The sequence below is a fragment of the Macrobrachium nipponense genome, chromosome 2 (assembly GCF_015104395.2).
Source record: "Macrobrachium nipponense isolate FS-2020 chromosome 2, ASM1510439v2, whole genome shotgun sequence".
NCBI lineage: Eukaryota > Metazoa > Arthropoda > Malacostraca > Decapoda > Palaemonidae > Macrobrachium > Macrobrachium nipponense.
The window spans coordinates 32551754-32574493 of NC_087201.1; the positions used below are offsets into that span (position 1 = coordinate 32551754).

At 36.9% G+C, this 22740-nt stretch overlaps 1 protein-coding gene across 1 annotated transcript; it reads right to left on the bottom strand.

The window, feature by feature from the left end:
• Positions 1-787: 787 nt before the first annotated feature.
• On the bottom strand, positions 788-21924 carry LOC135220512 (retinoid-inducible serine carboxypeptidase-like). The gene is made up of 9 exons (XM_064257665.1): positions 21766-21924; positions 10040-10263; positions 8596-8826; positions 8248-8358; positions 7157-7394; positions 4997-5179; positions 3919-3996; positions 2946-3106; positions 788-1598 (listed from the first exon to the last, which is right to left on the bottom strand). Exons 1-9 carry the CDS (start codon positions 21815-21817, stop codon positions 1269-1271), a joined length of 1608 nt encoding a protein of 535 aa, XP_064113735.1. The 5' UTR covers positions 21818-21924; the 3' UTR covers positions 788-1268.
• Between the last annotated feature and the right edge of the window lie 816 nt (positions 21925-22740).

Genomic DNA, 22740 nt, shown 5'->3' on the forward strand with positions numbered 1-22740 from the left:
TAACTCCGAGATTCTCGTAGGGAAGCTTTTTGCTCACTCGGGTAGTAAGCCTACAAACTACTTCGTTGCTTTGTTGTTGTTTTGGGGGGGTGGTAAGCAAGGTGTATGGAAGAACCTTAAAATGTCTGAAAAAGGTTTTTCACGTTAAGTTGAAGATATGGGAATTTTAGGATAGGATATTTATGATTTTTTTATTAGATTGAAAATCTATTAAAATAAATAATGTGCATGTTAGATGGTACAGAAAAATTATTTCTAATAAAATATAGCATATCTATTTTAATATTTGTTGGTGAAATAAGGCTCTGTTTGACCGTAGATTTTAGCCCGTTTTAATTTATTTGGTGTACTGAATTAAGGCTATGTTTTCGTTCGATAATTTTTCGTTTCAACTTATAATTGAGATTATATGAATGTGTTTAATTTGTGTCCTTTTCTTTTTATCCTTGTTGTTAGTATGAGTAGTACTAAGTATGAGTATTAATTACGAAGACCACATCTTGTTAAGTTAGGAATATAATGTTTGCTACTTATGAGTGAGGGGACATTATTGCACGCATATTGAGTAAGCTGGAGGTCGGTTCACGCCTTGTTCACATATAAATTATTACTTTAACTCAAACTGACACAAGATCCCCTGCAAAAACAAACCCTCTATTTGTTGGGTCATGATTGCATTATTATATGAAGCAATAGAAACAGAGGTGGATCTTTCAGTGGATTGGAGACTCAATAACTGCTAAGCTAAAGTAAATGATTTAAGGATAGGATAAACTGAAGAAGAACATTTCCTTTAGAAGATATTTACTCGTCTGTCCTCTCGGCATCACATCATCCAAATTATTTTGAATTATCTTTAGAGTCATCTTAAAAGCCACTAGTTTTAGTGGCACTGCACAAATGCTATTGTATTTCTACAATACTTTGGTTACACGTTTTACTTATGATAATGATAAAAATAATGAATTAGTGCAATTGCATCATATACTATAATAAAAACACACAATCTTATGGAACGAACAGAAAACTGAAGAAAGTTGATAAGTAAGCTTTTACTTAACAGGATTTGATGCAGTTAAAGCTCATTACAAAATATGTAAATGACCAATCATACTATACAGTGTACTTATTGAAAAGCACTAATACCACGATTATCATAGTAACAGTTAAGTTAGACTGAGAATGTCTGCTGGACTCGTTCTCGATCACGGCGTATACAAGTCAGTCCAGTCCACCACAGCAGATAGTATCAGTCACTTGCCAAACTCTTAAACGCGGACTCTTCTTATGAAATGTTGGGAGGTAGGTGTGTCAGATCGGGCATGAACCACTTCCGCCCGGGGGTCGTGGTGGACACGAGACGACTTGCGTTTAGGGGTCTTCACGGGTTTCGTACTTGCAGGGTCGGGTTCGTCAGCCTGGCTCGCTTTAGAAGCGCTTAGCTTCAGCGCTTCCTCGCGCATCGTGGTGGTCGCTTGTTTGTCCTCAGCTACCGGAGCACGCTGGGTCTTCTCGTCTCGTTTCTCCTTAGCTTCGTTAGTGAATCCGGTGATCTGGTCAATCATGACCAGAGCCATTTCTGGAGCGTCGATGGGCACCTGCAAAAAAAAAAGTAAATAAATAAATAACAAAATAAAAAAAAGTTCCCTTTTAAAGCGAATAAAAATCTAAAACACATCTATCATTATCGTTGCAAATGCCGTTTTAAATACAAGTTAGTGATCTTAATATATATCTTTCTGATAGATCAATAGCTATAGTGTAAGGTTTTCGTTCCTGATAAGAACAAGTTGATATTGGCATGACTAAAAGCAGAATCTATTTGTCTCTTAGTTTTTCTTGTAAATTCCCATCATCTGTTGCCACATTTAGATAGAATATGATAACACAATCACATTCTATTGATGGGAATGTGCTGAAAGTTCAGAAAAGGACTAGCGTGATAAAGACAAAGTTAGACGATTAGCACTAATCAATATATATTAAATGTCATCTTTCAATAGCTGAAAATCAGAATAACTAGAAAACATGACTGTAGTCATGTTTTCTAGTTGGAACTAACAGATTATGCGTTAAAAAAATGAAAAGGTAATGCTTAATCAATTTAGTTTTCATATTCCGTATATTTTTAAAAGCTCGCTACAATTTTAGCATTTCCAAATGGTGCTTCTCATATTAAATATTCATTATTTATCCCAATATATTTCCACTTTTATATAGAATTTTCAGATTTTAAAAAATCAGTCCTCTCACTGATAAATTAGCTATATTAGTGCTACTGTACATACGACAAATTTCTTTTAAAGTCTTTTTGTAACAAATGTCTCGTTAGACGCGGAAGTAGACGAGGATTCCAAAAAAATCCTTATCAGAAGTTGATAAGATATTACCGCTCTTTTAGCTCTCCTGATTATCTTAACGTTTTTGAAGGTGGGTCCATCTAGAAGACAATAATTGTTTAGCTAATGTATCTCTCTGGTCCTCAAATTTCTAACTTACGCATGCGCAAATAATGCCTCTTCGCGATGGTTGTTAGTTTGGAAAAGCTAGTGATAACCATTCGACCCTGTTGCTGCGATCAAGTTACGGGCACATCATAAGAAGTGATGCACGATGGAGCCATTTGCCTTGTTACTTTAAAACCTTACATTTTTTTCAAATCTGAATGTATTTTCATGTTTCTATTACTGGGAATTGTTGATGGGAATGGTCAATAAACACTTAAATACTTAGAAATGTACGTCTGAATTTGCCAGTAGCTCACGATCGCCAGTTTTCTTGTCAAGTTCAAGTACTTATTCTCCTTTTGGCATAAGTAATTGAGAAAAACCGATTACAGCAATGGCTGGAAGATCTGATACTCTAAGGGTTAAACAACCGTTCATATGCCATCATAACACATATACCGAAGCAGCGTTTGCAGGCACACGCAAGCAAAAACCTACCATATGTCCTGATCTGAATAAGGTGAACAGTGAGAACTGGCCTGAACGCTGCACTGTAGCTGCTTGAGAGGAGTAAGAACTGACATGCAGAACAGCATTTTCTGCTGCAAGCCACGCTTGCTTCCCCGGCCATTCCATGTTTTCAATCCAGTTGTAGGTACCTGGATCATAAGGACTTATTTAGTGTTTTTTTTCATGGATTAAGTCATGAAATTCAGCCAGTAGACGTAACTACCAAATATCTCCAGAGAATCTTTGTTGCAAAATTACTGCTAGAAAATTGAAAGAAGCAGTGGAGAAGTTATAATTTTGCATCCCTTCCTTTTTCAGATATAAGAGCATAAACAAAGAATATAAATATAATATATATATATATATATATATATATATATATATATATATATATATATATATATATATATATATATATATATATATTTATATATATATATATATATATATATATGTATATATATATATATATATATATATATATATATATATATATATATTATATATCTTATATATATATATATGTACACGACTGTAATGTGTATGGATACTGTGAAATCTTATTGTCATATTTGCATAAGAAACCCAAACGGGTAAAAAATTAAATAATAATGACGGGTAACAATATATATCTATACATCTATATATTCATACATGCTTAAAGAAATCACAGTAAATGTACGTGAATTTATTAAATAAGCGAATACCAGAATACCACAGGAAAATGATAGGCAGAAATCCTAGCGCTTTCGTCTTTACCAAGACATTGTCAAGGAACGAATGTCTTAGTCAAGACAAAAACGCTTGGATTTCTGCCCATCATTTTCCTGTGGCATTCGCTTATATACATACATGCATACACGCGCATATACATACACATTTACATCAGAGTGACTGTCTCATTTGGTATTTTAGAAACGCATGATATTCGTGACATAATCTGGTAATCAAGATGACCTACCTGGGGTGTCACAGATCAGGTCAAGGTTACCCGTGAAGACAGCCACGTGAAGACTCGTCTCAGTCAGCAGTTTCTCAACTGTGGATAACGAAATACATCTAATCATGATGCATACGCAAAAGTACTTTACCATATATCAATTAAATCATTGCAGTATGCAATGGTTAGAAACACCTAGTACATTCAGACGGTAAGCTTCCGATAGTCACTGCTAGCTTAACATCTTCAAACTAAAATCAAACTATTGATTTTTTTTTAAGTTTGGCAAAGCTACCTATGGCTGGCGGGAGCTTGCTGTTTAAAGATATATTTTTCTCGAAAACTCGAGTTTTTGTGCAATTTTCTTATATACATACATACATACATACATATACATACATACATACATACATACATACATACATCATACATACATACATGTATATATATATATATATATATATATATATATATATATATATGTGTTATGTGTGTATGTATACTAACTGTACATATAGTGAATTAGATATAAAAAGACACTTGACACATAACCATTCTGAAAACATCTACACACAAACAGTAATATATATATATATATATATATATATATATATATGTATATATATGTATATATATATATATATATATATATATATATATATATATATATATATATATATATATATATATATATATGAATAATTATCACATCACCGAGATTCATATAAATTATTCGAGTTACAAATGTCCTTTAATATCTAATTCGCTCTACCTCGGCATTGATAAATTTTCATATATGTAAAATGAAGGGGAATTTTTAAGTTGATAATAATTTCGTCCTCTCGGGGGTTCGAACCACCGACCAGCGGACAGAAACGAAATCAAGACGTCAGTGATGTTATCAATTCGGCCAACAAGTGAGATTATAAGTTTATACCGATTCCGACCTTACACATCACCGTCGAACTCGGGTATTCGTAATTAGAATCGATATCCAACCCCAAGGTAGAGCGAATTAGATATTAGAGGAAATTTGTAGCTCGAATAATATGTCACACATATATCTATGTCCAGACAAAGAAGCGACATTCCCTCATACCTGAAGTGACGACAGGCTTCATGAAATCCCCAGTAAGCTGGTCGAAAACGGTGCCCCCCTGGCTATCCCAGACCACCTCAGGGGGGATACCCCAGCGGGCGGCTTGCTCCCCGTTCATGAAGTCGCTCAGGGCGTCGTTGGTCAGCCCGTAGCGTCCGAGGACGTGGTGCTCGTACAGATGACCTGACGAGGAAGAGAGCAAAGGTGAATAGATTAAGGAAATGGGCTTGCTTACCGATTCGGTAGTCCCGAGTTCGATTCCCGGGTCGGCCGACGTGGAATCATCTGAGGAGTTTGTTTCTGACGATGAGAAATTAATTTCTCGATGTAATGTGGTTGAGGTCCCACAATAAGCTGTAGGTCCCGTTGGTGGGTAACCAATTGATTCCTATAGTAGATTCACATCAACCGTGCATTTGACGTCTAGGCCAGTCTCTTACCACGCTCCTGATTGGCTGTTGATAAGCCAATCACAGGGCTGGAAACTCTCAGTCTCTCTCAAGAGATCATTGTAACCATTCGCATTATATATATTCTTCTCCAGACAATGACACCAAATAACTTAAACGACTTCGAAAGGAAAGTTCTGAAATGAGTAACTGTACAGGACGAAAATGAGGGAACGGAATTACAATGCATAGGGTTGTATCAGTGAGGAAGCTCCCTCCATCCCAAATAAAACAAGGCGTGATCCAACCTCCAGCTTATTCGGGGGGCATGCTAAAATCTACGGTCAGACAGAGCGTTCTTTCACCAACGAAAATGAAATTAAATGTGTTATATTTTATTATAGATATTTCCGTACTGTTTAACATCCACATTTTCTATATCCTGCCCTAAAATTCCTGTATCTTTAACTCATGCGAAACACCTTTTTCAGACATTTTCATGCTTTCCTAACACCCACCTCCCCCTCCCCCCGCCAACAACAGCAACAACGAAGTAGTTTATAGGCTTACTCCTCGAGTAAGCGAAGATTTTAAATTATATTGAATATGTGTCAGGATTATTCCTTCTGTCTAATGGTTAATCGATTTCATTGTTAAGGTTGAAAAGAAAATAGCAATTCTCACACAAGCGGATAAAACTTTAGTGGGTTTCTTGTAAAATGAACTGTTTGTGAAATCTACGAAAATGTGAATGTGGAACCATCAGAATTGCTTACAGAAGTGTTGTTCATGTGGGTTGTGTTGTAGTGTTGTTACTCTATAAATAAGTATATATCATAGTTTAACCAGACCACTGAGATGATTAACAGCTCTCCTAGGACTGGCCCAAAGGATTAGATATTTGTACGTGGATAGGAACTAATTGGTTACCTAGCAACGGGACCTACAGCTTACTGTGGGATCAAAAACCCATTGTATCGAGAAATGGATTCCTCATCGCCAGAAACAAATTCCTCTGATTCCACGTTGGCAAAGCGGGGAATCGAACCCGCAACTACCGAATCGGTTGGCGAGCACGTAAACCACCTCTCCGACGAGGAACTGAAGTGTTCTGTAACTCTGAAAATATATATGAAGGAAATTAAGGACTTTTTTTTACTCTGGAAACACCGAGACGAAGGAAAATCAGCCCCAAACTTGACGCAACACGAGAAGGAAAAGCTCCCGTTAAACTGAGCAAGGTTAAATGATGACAGATTGCATGTAATCGAGAAATTTTAGGAGCACTGACCAAAGTAGTGCCTACAGAACAAGGAGGAGGATGAGTTGAAGGGGGGGTACATGATGGCAGTATGGCCTGGGTTATTTTGAACAAAGAAAGAGCCTCTGGATACAATACAAATTTGTTGCTAGAACCACCAAAATAACGTACCACGAGGCTTCGTATTTGCCAGCTGTTAGATTTTTGTTTACTTTTATGTGATATTCTTCAGTTTATCATAATTCTAAATAAAGAAATATTACAAAACTGTTAAGAACTAAAATCAGCATCAACAAGCGTCGGCCGTAAGTACCTGGGAAGACAAACAACTAATATTGCAACTTATTCTGAATATACGAGTATATACGGAATAGTAATCACAACTGTCTTACGTTTAAGTTCATTGAAGCATAATTCGTCTTTCATTATTACTAAGGTTTACTGTGATTATAGCTATGATTTAGATGCGTACACACGCACACATACATATAGCTGCGCAAACAAACTTACGGACTTGTGGAGACATATAGGAAAGATCTCTGGAATGAGGCCTCCGATTCTTCAGGAAGTAAATGTCTTCTTCAGCCAAGACGTTGTAGAAATTGACGTCGTGGGCTACGTCCATGACAACGAACTCTGTGTTGCCCCACTCGGTGGTGGCTGCTTCCCAGTTCCCCTGGTCGACTTCCAGCTGGGCCTGGGCAGCCGCTGCGTCTATGGTTTCCATCCCCTTGCGATTGACAAAGCCCTGAAGAATGGGTGAAGAGGAAAACAAAGAAAATAAAGTACATCTCCAAACGGCCCTAGTTAAATCGAATTTCGGACGTTCTTGGTATGTTTACAAATAACAAATCAATGAAGTGTCGTAGTTCCTCACTGGACGAGTGTTTCACATACCCGCCTATCAATCTGGTAGCCCGAGTTCACTCCCTGCTACTGCCAATGCAGAACTAGAGGAATTTATTTCTGGTGATTAGAAATTCATTTCTCGATTAAATGTGATTCATATCCTGCAAGAAGCTGACTAACCAATTGGTTCCTAGCCACGCAAATAAAAATCTAATCCTTCGGGCAGCCAGCCCTAGGAGAGCTGTCGATCTGCTCACTGGTCTGGTTAAACTAAGGTGTACTTAAGGAAGTGTCATAATCTATACGAGTGTGTGGGGTGTTTAGTGGGACCATTTGCTTCAGCATAGAAAGTCAGCTGTTATTTCGAGGAAACAGTATAACGCATGACTATGGCTAACTTTAATCTTAAATTAAATAAAAACTGCTGAGGCTAGAGGGCTGCAACTTGTTATGTTTGATGGTTGGAGAATGGATGATCAACACACCAATTTGCAGCCCTCTAACCTCAGTAATCTTTAAGATCTGAGAGCAGAGAGAAAAAGTGCAGACATAAATAGTGCGGACGGACAGACAAAGTCATCTCAATAGTTTCCTTTTACAGAAGACTAAAAATGAAAACAGAAAAATATTATTAATAGTAAAGCAAAACACGATTAATAAGAGAGCTACGAACTTGAGCACAAGTCAAATTTTATCTCTACAGAAGTGACCATTAGAGGACCACAGCTTCTGTCTATAGTTAGCCCACTCACCATGTGGTACAGGAACGAACCCCAGGTGTTAACGGAGTCCATGGGGCTAATCCAAGAGTCGCCAAGGGCAACGCCTCTGAAGTCGCTGACCACTTCTCCATTCTTGACGGCCTGCAAGAGTTGGAAGAAAAAGTGTCAGAATCCTGTGGCGACTTGTTGTCAAGTATTGGACTAAATGAACAGCACTGAAATGCAGACTTAGATTTGGAATAAGAATGAAATGGAAACAGAGGCATTTGCTATGACATAGATCACCATTACATACTACTTTACAGTAACAGCTAAGAAGTAGGTTTGGGCCTGTCGCATAACTTGTAGAAGTTGAAAAAATGTCTAAACTCTACTCACAGCATCGAACGCCAGTGCAAAATCGACGGTCATCTTCCCGCCGTATGATTCTGCATAGACGAAAAAGGGCATCCGCTCGAGATCGGTATTGTTCTTGAAGATCTCCTTCACGAGGACGACCAGATCTTTCGCAATCTGGTCGTTGTCTCTGGTGAACGTGTCGTAGCTCTCGGCATAGCTGTAACCGGTTCCAACTGGATTGTCCACGAAGAGGAGATTGGCTTTCTTGGTCTGTTGAATTAAGTACTTAATCATTTTTTTTTCACCAAAACTGGTTTAACTATCTCAAAAAGGGGCGCTCTTTTTCAACCAAGGCAATTGTACATGTCTAATGGCTTTCTGATCATTTTGTTAGAATGTATCGATTTCATTCTGGTGCTTTTTTGTTTGATCTCTATACCAAGGATTGTTTGGGTATCATAATTAGTAAAAATGCCTTTGCAAGGTCTTTCTTTCTTTATTATTATTATCTGAATTACATCTTGTTCTACTGAGTCTAACTTACATCTTTATTTTACTGAGACTGTCTAACTTACATCTTGTTCTACTGAGTCTAACTTGATAAGAACATTTGATTGAAGTTAAAATGAGGAAGTCTGTGAAAGATGTGATATTTCCCTTCCTGATAGAAGCTTAGGCGGTTTAACACAAGGTCTATAGAGTATATAGACCTTGGTTTAATAGAGGGGAAAATACGTTTATAAGAAATGTCATGAAATGTAATTCCCAGGTACCAATAAACGCTTTGTATTAAGGGTTGCTCAGAGAGCAAGAGCCCTTGGCAGCACAAGGTGGAATGAACTGCTATTGTCATTGAAGGAAATCAACGCACGATAACGTGCTATATATAGAACTAAATATCTACAATATGCTGGGGTCAAACCTTACACATCCGTGTCCTGGTTTGCCCTGGGTACGATCTTGAAACTGTGAAAGACCACAAACTTGGGCAGGGTACGTTCACTCGGAATGTTCACACATAATCAAGAAGAATAAAATGTGACAACCGACTGAGAATAGGAAGGTCATGCGATAACCTTGAATACTTAAAATTCAGAATTTTTGGCAGCATGAAAAGTAGATATCATTAGGAACCATAAATAGATAGATACAATAAATTAGTGAAGGACTGTATGCCTACTCACACCCTCAAGATAGGGAACTCACGCTTTGCTCTCTGACAGCCTTATTTCAGAGCCAAAATTTCAGAGCTATGGTTGCTATGGTCGCCTCCAACTGCAAAGCCTGTAAATATATAGCACCCAGGATGCCACCTACTTTTCCAGTAAAACGATTTTCTTTTATTTTGTTACACCTCTTTGTTGGGTCTTTCCCTCCTTCAGAAAGATGCAAAGAGAGGAAGATGTTAGCCCTTCTTTAACTCTTTCACCGGTAACTGCAAAAACCTCAGTGATTGAGAGCTTGCATCTGTGATGAAACTTACCCAGGCATAAGGTCTTTGATTTCCATTGATGTCATAAGGACCCAATTCCATGAAGTTGCCGTAGCCAACTCCTGATCCCCCAGGTCCTCCCTGAAGCCACATGATGAGAGGGTAGGTCGTATAGTCACCTGGCTGGTCAGTGTGGTATAGAACCCAGAACATGTGGGCACCCGGGCGTACCGTCACGTACCCGAACTCTTCATCCAAGGGGCCATGGGTCTTGACTGGAAGGGTTAGGGAAAAATTTTGGTGTTTCAAGTTTGATTGCAGAGAAAATAGTAACATACGAGTATATGATTCTTTCCATATTTTCAGAAAACAGTTTTGATTACGTACAGCTTGCTTTGTTTAAGCAATACTAAATCTCTCTCTCTCTCTCTCTCTCTCTCTCTCTCTCTCTCTCTCTCTCTCTCTACACACACACACACACACACCATACATATAAACATGTTCTCTCTCTCTCTCTCTCTCTCTCTCTCTCTCTCTCTCTCTCTCATGGAATAAACTGCTACCAGAAGTTGTAAACAGCAACAGTGTGGAGGAGTTTAAAAGAAAGCTAGAAAAAATCATTATGACGCTGTGAATGAACAGTAAAACCTGCTCTTACAGATATGTGAGCACACGATGTCTCCTCTTAGGATGGACTAACAAGTCTTTGAGACATCCTGATCCTTGTAATTCCTTGTAACTCTCTCTCTCTCTCTCTCTCTCTCTCTCTCTCTCTCTCTTAGTATCTATATGCTCAGTGATTTCATTTAACGATTTTTGCTTAGTCTGCTTAGCGCTTAGTCATTGCTCTTTTGTCAGTTTTGGTTTGCAATTAACTTTGGTTTTTATATTCCTTTGCTACTTCGTGATAATATGTATTTTAAAGTGTTGCCAATTACAATTGTTTTAATGGTTTTATATTTAGTCAGTCAGTATAGTTTTCTCACTGTTTTTTTTTTTTTCATTCTAAAGTTAAGTGATCCTGATGATGGGGAAACTCGTGTATTCCCGTAAGCTCGGCTGTACCTCTGCTATATTCTAAGAAATAATGTCTGCGATGTTACCACGTCTTCTGACATATACAGAAAGACGAACAGTGTCAGTAGATCTCTCTCTCACATCCGTTCTTACACTCTTCACTGGTCTGAAGATTTTCTCTTTCATCCCAACTCAACAATGTATCATCTGAAAGCAGCATTCATTCTATGTTCTAGTCGTATATTCTCGGATCTCACGAATATTGCAACAACAGTATGCAACGTCCTTAGTTTGACATCTCGCGTCTATCCATCGATAGGCATCAACTAGTCATGGCGACATACGCTTCATTTTCTGCGACCCACTTTTACACAGTTCAAATTCACGTGCTCTTTCTACACTCATTCTGCTGACATTGTTCTCATGAAAAGAACTTTCAGCAGCTGTCAACAAAACAGCTTCCACCCCTCTTTCGTCAGTGCTACCAAAGGCTTGGGAGCTATGTTTGTCACATTCGTACAATACTTTTCCCAACAACAGTTGGTTAAGATTATCAGGGCTTATGTGCTTCCAGTTATAACTTACATACATAATTTGAGAATTTATTGTCTCCAAATGAAAATATACATATAATTCCCACATCCGATAGACCGTAATTTCAACACGATACACAGTTTGGATTAACGGTATGGCGTTGAAATTAGATATTCAATTTGATATTTCATTATTTTCTATTCTGAGTCCACTGCATATTAGGAGAAATGGCACAGCTACGCACACATAAATAATTAAATAAATAAATAGTTATATATATAAATATATATATACATATATATATTTATATTATATACATATAAAAGGAGGAACGATTGTCCCATTGTTTCTCTTGCCGGCCAGTGTTTATCGTCATGGTGACGAGGTTACTTTGGTCGTGGAGTGAGTGACAGCTGCAGACGGGTTTTGGATGGCGATCTGAGAGGCTTTGGGAACCTTCGGCTGAGAAGGCAACATCAGCATGGCAGTGTTGGGGCAACTGGAAGCCATCTGTGACTCCTACGGGAGGACAGACTTCTACAGGAGGATGAGGACTCGTCCGTTTCTGTGTCTTCGACAATTCTTGTGAATTTGTTTGTTTATTTTGCTGCTTGGGTCTTATGTGTCTGGTACATATTTTTTTCAGATCATACTACATATTTGTGTATTTATATTTGATGATATTAGTGTGACTGCCTGTTGTTCAAATCTTACACTTTTGGTGACGAGCAAGTGTATGGCTCTGTTATTGATGTTATTGTAATTTTCATCATTATTTCTGGAGTCGAGCGATTTATGCTCTGGTTTAGCGCGATGTTAACTACTGATTTCAGACTTTGGTAGATTTATTGATTATTTTGTTGACTGATCACTGTGTATTTTTGCCAAGCAAAGCCTTGTCTCACTTGTAAATAAATGTCAATTTAACCTGTAAATAAATTATTATTAGGGTTATTTTGGTGTGCTGTTCAGTCCTCCTCCTTGGTCTGACTTGCCTTTCGTCAGTCATTCCAGCCCAATTTCTTGTTTTTATTTTGAACCTGTTGGTCTCGAATAACGAGGTCATTACAATATATATATATATTATATATATATATATATATATATAAATATATATATGTAATATATATATATATATATATATACTATATATATATATATATATATATATATATATATATATATATTATATATGTATGTATGTATATAGTACGGGTAATCTTCTTAGGCACGAAGATATGGTAATTCGATTGTATTCAACATAAGAAAATGAAAATGGATACAATCGAATGCATAATGTATGTACATATATATCAGCATTCGATTATGATTAGTTTACGCCACATTTATACCTTTGCGTGATATGAAATAGGTGGATTCAGCTTGTTTCGACTTCTGAGAATTACAGGAATCGATTTTGCAATGAGGAATTCGCAGGTTTTGGCTTTCATCCCTAAGGCCAGCTTTTTTTTTTTTTTTTTTTTTTTTTTTTTGATTGATAATACCAACCCTTTCGGTACATCCAACTCAACTCAATAACTGCTGCATGGCGCACGCACGCTCGCAGATACACGCACACAGACACACACACACATTCAGATGTATGTCAAATGTATATATATATATATATATATATATATATATATATATATATATAATATATATATGTGTGTGTGTGTGTGTGTGTGTGTGTGGGACATTCCTCCTAAAATGCAGTGGACCAAGAATAGAAAAAAATAAAAACAAATACCATCTGATGCCAAAGCCATCTTAGCCAAAAAAAAAAAAATAATAATAATAAAAAAAAATAAATAAATAAGAAATTAAAATAATCACAACAAGTTTTCTCGTAGAACGAGGCCATAACCAGTTTACAAGACAGATATGAAAAGGAAGTTCCTCGCAGCTTATTTTCAGAAGCATTCTCAGATCGAAAATGTGCGTTTGCAAACAAATGGCAAAAATGCACCAACAAAAAGTATAAAAAAAAGAATTGCGATGCATTCTTTTATGTCATCTAGAAGCAGGATCCCGCACTGGTAAAAGAACAATTTATATCAGCAGCAACAACGTCAATAAAATGCAATGAATGATTGACAGTCACGACTTTGTTATTATCCAAACTTCGGGCTCCATGACACTCGATCGATATCTGCGGCCGAGCTAAGTGGTATGAGTTACTCTTCAACGAAATGACGAGAAAAGTTTTCGAACTTTGCACTTTGTCAGAATGTTTCGTGACATTGTTAGTTTAGATTCAGGGACTTGATCGTATTTTGTTATCGTATTGATAGGGGTGATTGCAAAAAAAAAAGAAAAAAAAGTTTGATTTGACGCAAGACAGAAAACTCTACTTTTCCAGCGTTTTGTAATGTTTACTGAAACTATTAAGTTCCACGAGGCCTTCCATTTTATTGGTTTATCCTTTGCTCAGCGTGGATGATCAATGTTGCTGTGACGCAGTTCACCCACATCAATAAATAAATTAAATTTTGTTGGTAAAGGACGATATTAAAGCCATTTCTACCTTTCATTATTATGCTGTACTCCCGAAGTATTAATGTAATAAATGAGAGCGCATTTTTTTCCAAGTCTTATTACTAGTGACCTGGAAATTAAAAAGTAACATGTTTTGCTTTTAGGCGAACATTACAATACAACACAACGTTACAAGAATAATCAACACTGAAACGGTTGTTTATATGCCTAAAACATAAGATTTTAACGCCGAGATCTGGAATTCAAGCGATACTCTAGAAAAAAAAATTGCAAGATCTGATCTGTAATGATCAAACTAGAAAGCAAATTCCTGAGATGTTTATACTAGTATTGCACCAGCCCAGGTTTTTTTTGGCCTTGCTCCTAGTCCTAGGTTAGGTTAGGTTAGCTGTAAGTATCACTCCTAATAACTTAAGTGTAGGAGACATAATGAGATAACTTTCAAGATCTTAGGGTTATAGTAGATTTACATCAACCGTGCATTTGATGTCAAGGCCAGTCCCTTACGACGCTCCAGATTGGCTGTTGATAGGCCAATCACCGGCTGGAAACTCTCAGTCTCTCTCGAGAGTTCGCATTGGCAGGATGTATGTTCCACCTCTCCTGAGGGATACTTTTGAAAGACGTATCCCTCAGGAGAAGTGGAACATAGATCCTACCCATGTGAACTCTCTCGAGAGACTGAGAATTTCCAGCCCTGTGATTGGCTTATCAACAGCCAACCAGGAGCGTCGTAAGGGACTGACCTAGACATCAAATGTACAGTTGATGTGAATCTACTATAGTTTTTAAGATATGGCGTCCCGCTTTTTTTCAGGGAAGGTCCCAGTACTCGGTTACAGCTTTCGCGGATATGCAACAGGGAAATTGCAAATGTAAATAGAAATCACAGAATCTCAAGTCGTGATATCTTATCAGAATCATTATCTCGTAAAAGACGAATTTGGAGTCAACACGAGAGGTGCTCGATCTCGTATAGAGCCGGCTATCTTGAGCTTTCTGAGATAAAGGTGAAAAACAAAAGACAGTGATGGTGCGTGAAGGAAGTTATTTATTCTTTTATTATTATTATATATAGTCCCTCAAGTCCAGTGATAATCATTATATATATATATATATATATATATATATATATATATATATATATATATATATATGTGTGTGTGTGTGTGTGTGTGTGTGTGTGTGCGTGTGTGTAACCGAGTTTAAGTTTGGAATAACATGTGATAATGAGCCTTATATATTTTTGACATGCAATAACGTCTCAGTAATTACTTAGAGAACCGTACGTGGGCTCAGGGCTCTCTCACTCTCTCATTCTTGTAATGCAATTTATTGCTAAAATTAAGCACAGCTGACCCAATAAAATAGCTATGAAAATAGAGATATAGCGCTGTATATGATTATGCCTGCTCTCTCTCTCTCTCTCTCTCTCTCTCTCTCTCTCTCTCTCATGGAATATACTGCCATCAGAAGTCGTAAATAGCAACAGTGTGAAAGTTTTAAAGAAAGCTAGGCAAAACCATTAGGAGGACACTGTGAATGAACAGTAAAACCTGCTCCTAGAGGATAAAGTGAGCACACGATGGATGTCTCGTCTTAGGATGGACTAATAATAAGTCTTTGAGACATCCTGATCCTTGTAACTCCTTGTAACATACAGATACGAGATAACGTAAAGTGTGACGCGAACATTGTAATGATCAGGATAAATGAAAAGTAAAGTCGCTTTGAGTCGCGCGAAGTTGACAGAATTGAAGTGATCAACTTCCTTCCGGCTGAAGCAGGTTCCTCTTTGAGAAACTGCAACGGAGAGAGTCCTTTTCTCTCTCTTTTCAATTTCTCATTAATATTTATCACTGTTTAGTGGTCTTACATGTTGTAACTTTTACACTGTGTACCATTAAAAGCTCCTATTCCCATAATGAAAAGGAGTTGCATTCTGTTTATATATATATATTATATATATATATATATATATATATATAATATATATATATATCTATATATATATATATATATCTGTATTCTTACACTTTTTCCATAAGATTTTCCCAGCTTTTTTTGTTGCATAGGTTTCGAAAACAAAGCTGAAACACTTCGTTAAATCTTTTTGATTTTGATAATGCCGATCCTTCCATCCTGCTTGGTTTATTAGCCTACAGTTGTTGTTTAAACCCACCACTAACGTTCAGTTATGCCTTTATGCCTGCGCAGTTTTAACTGCACAGTTGGACTGTGCAGTTATAACTGAACGTTAGTGTGGACAACCTGCACAGTTTTTCTGGCCTGCGCAGGCGGCCTGAGTAAATAGTTCATCTCAATCGATGAACCTCAGTCCAAACAGCTGCGCATGCGCATTGCAACTTTAATGTGGTGACGGCAACTTTTTTGGGTTTTACGAAATTGAAAAGTTTTTATTCCTAAATTGATGATATATTGGATTTATTTATTGATAATAATTGATACGGAAGTCAGAATAATTTATATTTATAATTTGGCCATTTTCCACGGGAAAAATAAGTGTATAATGAAGGCTGAAAGTGACAGCATCATTCTTGAATGGCTTGTAGATTTCCCTGATATCTTTATAAGTGAGACTTTGCTTTGGCAAGTAAAATCCAAAGGCTATCGTAACAGATTAAGCCTACGTATGTTTATTAATATTTATAAACCATATATGCAAGACAGTTTTTCAATGAGAATAAATATTTATTATGCCAAAATAACGTAAAGCAAAAATTGGTCTATATGCGTCCATTCATGATTATGCACCATGTATGTAATTCATTTCTAAATTGAGAACAAAATAATATTCTACTTTCAGACGAAACAAAACCTAACAATAGTGGACTATGCATCTCACGGAAGTTCGCTTTGAAATGAAATTAGACTAATCAACACACTAATGAAACACAGGAAGCTAACAGTAGTAAACTAAGGGTTTTAATTCATTGTAACACCTCATAAGAAAGTCAATCTTTAAACGAAAACAAATCAGTATTAACCCTTTTAATGAAATAGAATAAAATATTAGGCCTAGTATGTGCGTCATCTTTGAAACGAGAGCAAACGATTACGATCTTAATTATCTTTCCATGGAACTCTTCGTTCATTCATAAATTATTCCATAAACATTATGAAAAGTCCTTGGGGCCAAATTTAAACTCTTAACAAATTCACATGCGAATATTTAATTCGTTTTTATCAACCACTCTTTCACTGGACATTTTACTTGACGTTTATGAATTTTTTTTTATTTAAGCTGTCAGCAAGCCAATTACAGCCAGAGCATCGTGTGCTGACGCCATGGCTGTTACTGAGGTCTGAGAAAATGGCCTGTATCGTTAGTGGCGAAGATTTGCCTGCACAGTCCGACTGCGCAGTTATAACTGTGCAGGCATAACTGAACGTTAGTGGCTGGCTAAATTATCGAGATCTTCCAATTCTTCATTGGTTAGAACTTCTTTATGACCATTCGACTAATTCTTCCACTTCTTAATTAATCAGTTATATTATTAAATCCTTCTTCTCCTCTGACCTACTTACTAGCCGAACGGTTTTCTACACTCCTCCCGTCCTCCGTCGTTCACGAGAAAGACAAAATCTAAACAAGCATTAACAGTTTATGGTTTAAATTCATCCAGTGCCGTTGTATTTTCAGTGGTGGATAACTTCCAGCGCTGCATGGCATCCATTTGGGTGAGCATTAAAAGGCTGTTTGAATCTGACCAATCATCAAGCGGGTGTACGTAGATAGTACTAGGCGGCCTAGTCCTATATTCCCGAGATGTATAGTACAAGTATTGCACCAGCCCCGGTTTTTCTGCCATGCTATTAAGTTAGGTTAGGGTTACGTTAACACTAGAATGATTTCATTTGGGCGTGGGAAACGTAATGACATTATTTTCAAGGAGATTCTACGGTTATTTTTATGATATCGGAGTACCGCTTCCCCAAGGAATATGCAGGCGGCCTTGGGTGAGAGCCTGCAGCCATGAGATCGCGCTGGAGTTGAAGTTCGAAACGTTTTTTAAAAAGACGAGTGCCAGTAACGTACGCCTTCTTGACGCGTTTCCAGGACACACATGGAAGGTTCTTAATTATGTTTTTTATCTAACGGAGTTTTTTTTCATTAAATATGACTTTGCTTGATCGTTTTAGCTAACTACGAGTTTTCTTTTTCGGTAAATATGACTTTGCTTGATCGTAAGACCTACTACAGCATCGCCACATAGTACTTACACTATTTTGTCCTTCTGTCCCTTAAATCCTGGAGCCTTTCTTTCTAAAGACAAACTGCGCTACCGGAGCACGCCCTCTAGTCCTATTTTCTAACCAATTGTTTAATGATTTTCCTTCCACACTTACCGCACTAAGCACTCAAGATTTGTAAGCACTCGTCACGCACTTTGGACGTATTTCTACCTTCATTAAGAACCGCCCGAAACTAGTGCGAATTATTACTGACATTTCCAACACGCGATCAATAGATGTACTACGTAGATGCGAATTTCTCTTGTAAATTTCGAGTTGTGTGTGTGTGTGTGTGTGTGTGTATGAGAGAGAGAGAGAGAGAGAGAGAGAGAGAGAGAGAGAGAGAGAGACTTTATAAAGTACGTGATTCTGCGCTGTATGAAAGACTAGAGTAAGACTAGTATTCAAATAGCAGTCACTATCTGTCCAGCCACGTAAAATACTAAGAATATAGTATAAATTACTTTGCTTAACACGCAGAAAGAACTTCGCGCACTGCTGATTAGACTAACCAAGAAAAATCGGATTTTGATTTCATAAAGAACTGCATTTAATCATAATACGGTAAGTGCAAGGGACTAAACAGGGTCTTCGATTGAGCGCATTTATTGCGATTGTCCTTTCGTAATCATTCTTATCTTGATACAACGTTATCTTCACGTTATATATCTGTAGTCGTGATTGTGCTGAAAAAATTTATTTTCTCAAGACAACAATGTCACTGCCTTTAGCCGGGCTTGTGATAATATTAAGGATATTAGAGGCCATTGAATCTTGCTTAATGTGAATATCAGTTTCATAGCTTGCCCAAGAATAGACCATATTTTTGTCATTCGTTTGATTTTGTGTCCTTGTATATATTTGTGCCCGTTATTTCATCCTAATAACTGCCGATAAGTTCTGAAATCGAATATACAGGTATATAATTCTTCCCATCGAGAGGTACTATAGGTTTTCATAGATTTTCCGGATAGTTTAATATACAGAAATCATTAAATTCCCATCGAATAAAAAAAAAAAAAAACTTGTTCGAATTTTGGAAATCCATAATCACCTTAGATTTTGGAAGCCTACGGTAATAATAATAATAATAATAATAATAATAATAATAATAATAATAATAATAATAATAATAATAATAAAAAGTACTGACTGACTGAATTTACGTGCTCACGGAATTCTGAAGTATCCCCTAGGGATTTCTATAAAACCCGAATTACAGGTTAGCAAGAGGAAATACTGCCTGTGAGGTCTCTTATGTCAATGATACTACTACCATCTCGTGTCTTTCAAGTTTGCCTTCCTCTGGCGCACATCAGGATCCAGGTATATATTTAATTCGGCACCCTTTGATGTAGTAATATAACCAATATAATTAATATTTTTTTTTTTTTTTTTTTTTTTTTTTTTAGGTATACTTCTTCTTCTATTTTGGCTAGAAAAGAAGTTCAAGATGATTCTACGCAACATATTTTTAAATTCAGTTCTTCTTTTACCTTAAATGGGCCTAGTTTTAACGATCAAGCATTTTTAAAACCAGTAGTACTTCACTAACTACAATATATCCGCACACACAAGCAATATATACAGTTTGAGTCCTTATGTATGCTCGTACGTTGATACATTTGTCAAGGTGATTCATACATTGATACATTTGTAAAAATAAGTCGTACGCTGATGCATTTGCTCATACACTGATACATTTGTAAGAGTAATTCATACATTGATACATTTGTAAAAGGTGATTCGTACATTGATACATTTGTAAAAGTAATTCATACATTGATACATTTGTAAAAGGTGATTCGTATATTGATACATTTGTGAAGGCGATAGACAAACTATAATACATAACACAAACTTAATAACGTACGCATGCATCTACCACCTCAGGACGTCTTGACCCATAAGAGATGGAAGGAATTTCCAGGAATTGCAAAGGACGTCGTTCTCGAGTGACGTCAGTCATTCCTTATTCATGGAATGATCTTTACCACAGCATCATAAATTAAACAGCTTTTACTACGTAACTGAGACTCATGTAACTTTAGCAGCTATCAATTCAGCGGACCACACGAACCCTTGGCCTATGATTCATATACGGGCATGAAGCTTCAAATGTCCTTTGATACCCAATTCGCTCTGCCTCGGAAATGGTATATTTTCATATACGTTAACCGAAGGGGAATTTTTTTTAGTCGATGATAGAAAGTTCGCCGTCTCGTGGGCTCGATCCACGGAAGACCAGAGCGGAGGACTTCAATGACGCGCTTTAAACCACTCGACCATCAAGGGATGTATAAGTTGATACCTCAGGTATTTGTAATTAGAGTCAGTATCAACCCACCTCTATCTATCTATACATATATACACTTATATTTATATATATGCTTATACACATATATATTAATATGCACACATAAATGTGTATACAACATACGACTCACATTAGTCGAATAACTACCAGGTATTAATTCTGCCATCCGTCAACACTGATACGATAGATTTAACAGGAAAAAAACTTAAACCTCTTCACTATAAGAAAACAAATTCAAACACGCATACACACACACAGACACATCACACACACGCACGCACACATTTATATATATGTATACGTGTGCGTTTATGTGTGCATGTGTTCGCATGCATGTGTTTGTGTGTTTTGTGTGTGCTCTAATTTTTTCAAACTAGTGACCGAGAGAGAGACACCAGTCTCAGCCCTGACCTAATTTTTGGAAATATCACGAGTCAAACAATGACGCCACTCTGAGGAAAATACCATTCATGCAAAAGTGATAAGCCTCAACAGTTCTAATTTTTTTTTTTTTCGTATTTGGAAAATTCTTGGCGAGCGATGAACCGTAGGAAGGAGGTATCTAAATATATACATGGTTCTAGAAAGACGCCATGGCAGTACCCCTTGTTTATTTTTGTAGTGTCGTTAAGAAACTGGACTGAAATTACATCTGGTTATTGAGTGCTTCTAAAATATTTGAACACAAATAGTTACGGTTTTAGGGAAAAAATGCTTATTTGGACATTCAACATTTTCACATAAGTATGTTTTTGACACGAAATAAATGTTTCGAAGCACTGGAACAACACATTCAGAAAGCTAGCAGTCCCGTATCTTAACTTGGACTGATGTGATGAATCTACTAATGTGTCTCTTAGATTATATAGAATATTAATAACGTCACTGCAATGCCGTGATGTTCTAGGAGTACAAATTCAATTCACGTTTTATGTGGGGACTGAAAGAGATCGTAAAGTTAAATTGTAACTATTTAAACTGCATGATTCTCTGCCTGGAGATAAACTCGGTCTAATGTCTAGCAGCTACTGTTCCATACGAAATGATCTAACGGTAAAACATTATTTGCACTAGTAGCAATGATAATATCTAAATGTTTAAGTTTGTCCGTAAACAAAAATGTTTAAAAAATGGTGATGAATAGAGTCTTTACCCGAGGCTGCTACGGCAACGGCCACTAGACCAAGTAACAGGAGACACTTCATGTTTTCTCGAATGTCGAAGCTCCAGTGATGTTGACTCTCTTCAGCAGCTGAAAAGTTGGATTATCTGGGGAATCCCAAGGGTTTGCTCTCTCTCTCTCTCTCTCTCTCTCTCTCTCTCTCTCTCTCTCTCAGCAAGATGACAATTAACTCAACCTCAGTACCCAAAGGAATTAAGAACGACAACATCAGGGTATAACAAACTGCATTATCACGCTAACCAATCAGGAAATATACTTACGAAGGTCGTTCAAGAGGAACTGTGATAAAATAATCTCTTATCTGTGAAGAGATTTTTTCAGGTTTATCGATGCAAGTGATTAGAGCGTGATACGGATTGTTGCTTCTTTGGTCATCTGGATTTTCCTGTTCGTACTGTGCTAAAGATTATCTGTGAATATTTAGATTTCCCCACCTCTCTCTCTCTTCATCTCTCTCTCCTCTCTCTCTCTCTCGCTCTCTCTCTCTCTCTCTCTCAGTCTCTCTCTCTCTCTCTCTATATATATATATATATATATATATATATATATATATATATACATATATACATACATACATACACACACACACACACATAAGGGCAATTTAGAACAAAAACTTTGAATGTCTGATATTGGCTTTTCAAATTTAGCTTCTGAAATTCACGAAAAACTCCGAACCGCTTGTTATGATAGCGACCAAAGTCGTCAAAAGTCTCTTTGCTCTGATGATTGACGTAAAAACTTTCCGCCAGTTCGATACTGCAATCCCTCGATGAGTTATTACGAAGACTCACGTAAGCATTTTTATTACAGTCAATATTTATATCCATTTGTTAGAAGCGGATCAGTTCCACGTGACTGATGTTCATCATTTCTTCTCTGTCCACACGTTTTGTTTTCTAGCTTCACGAATTAGTATGTACCTTATTTTTCAGAAGCTTGTTG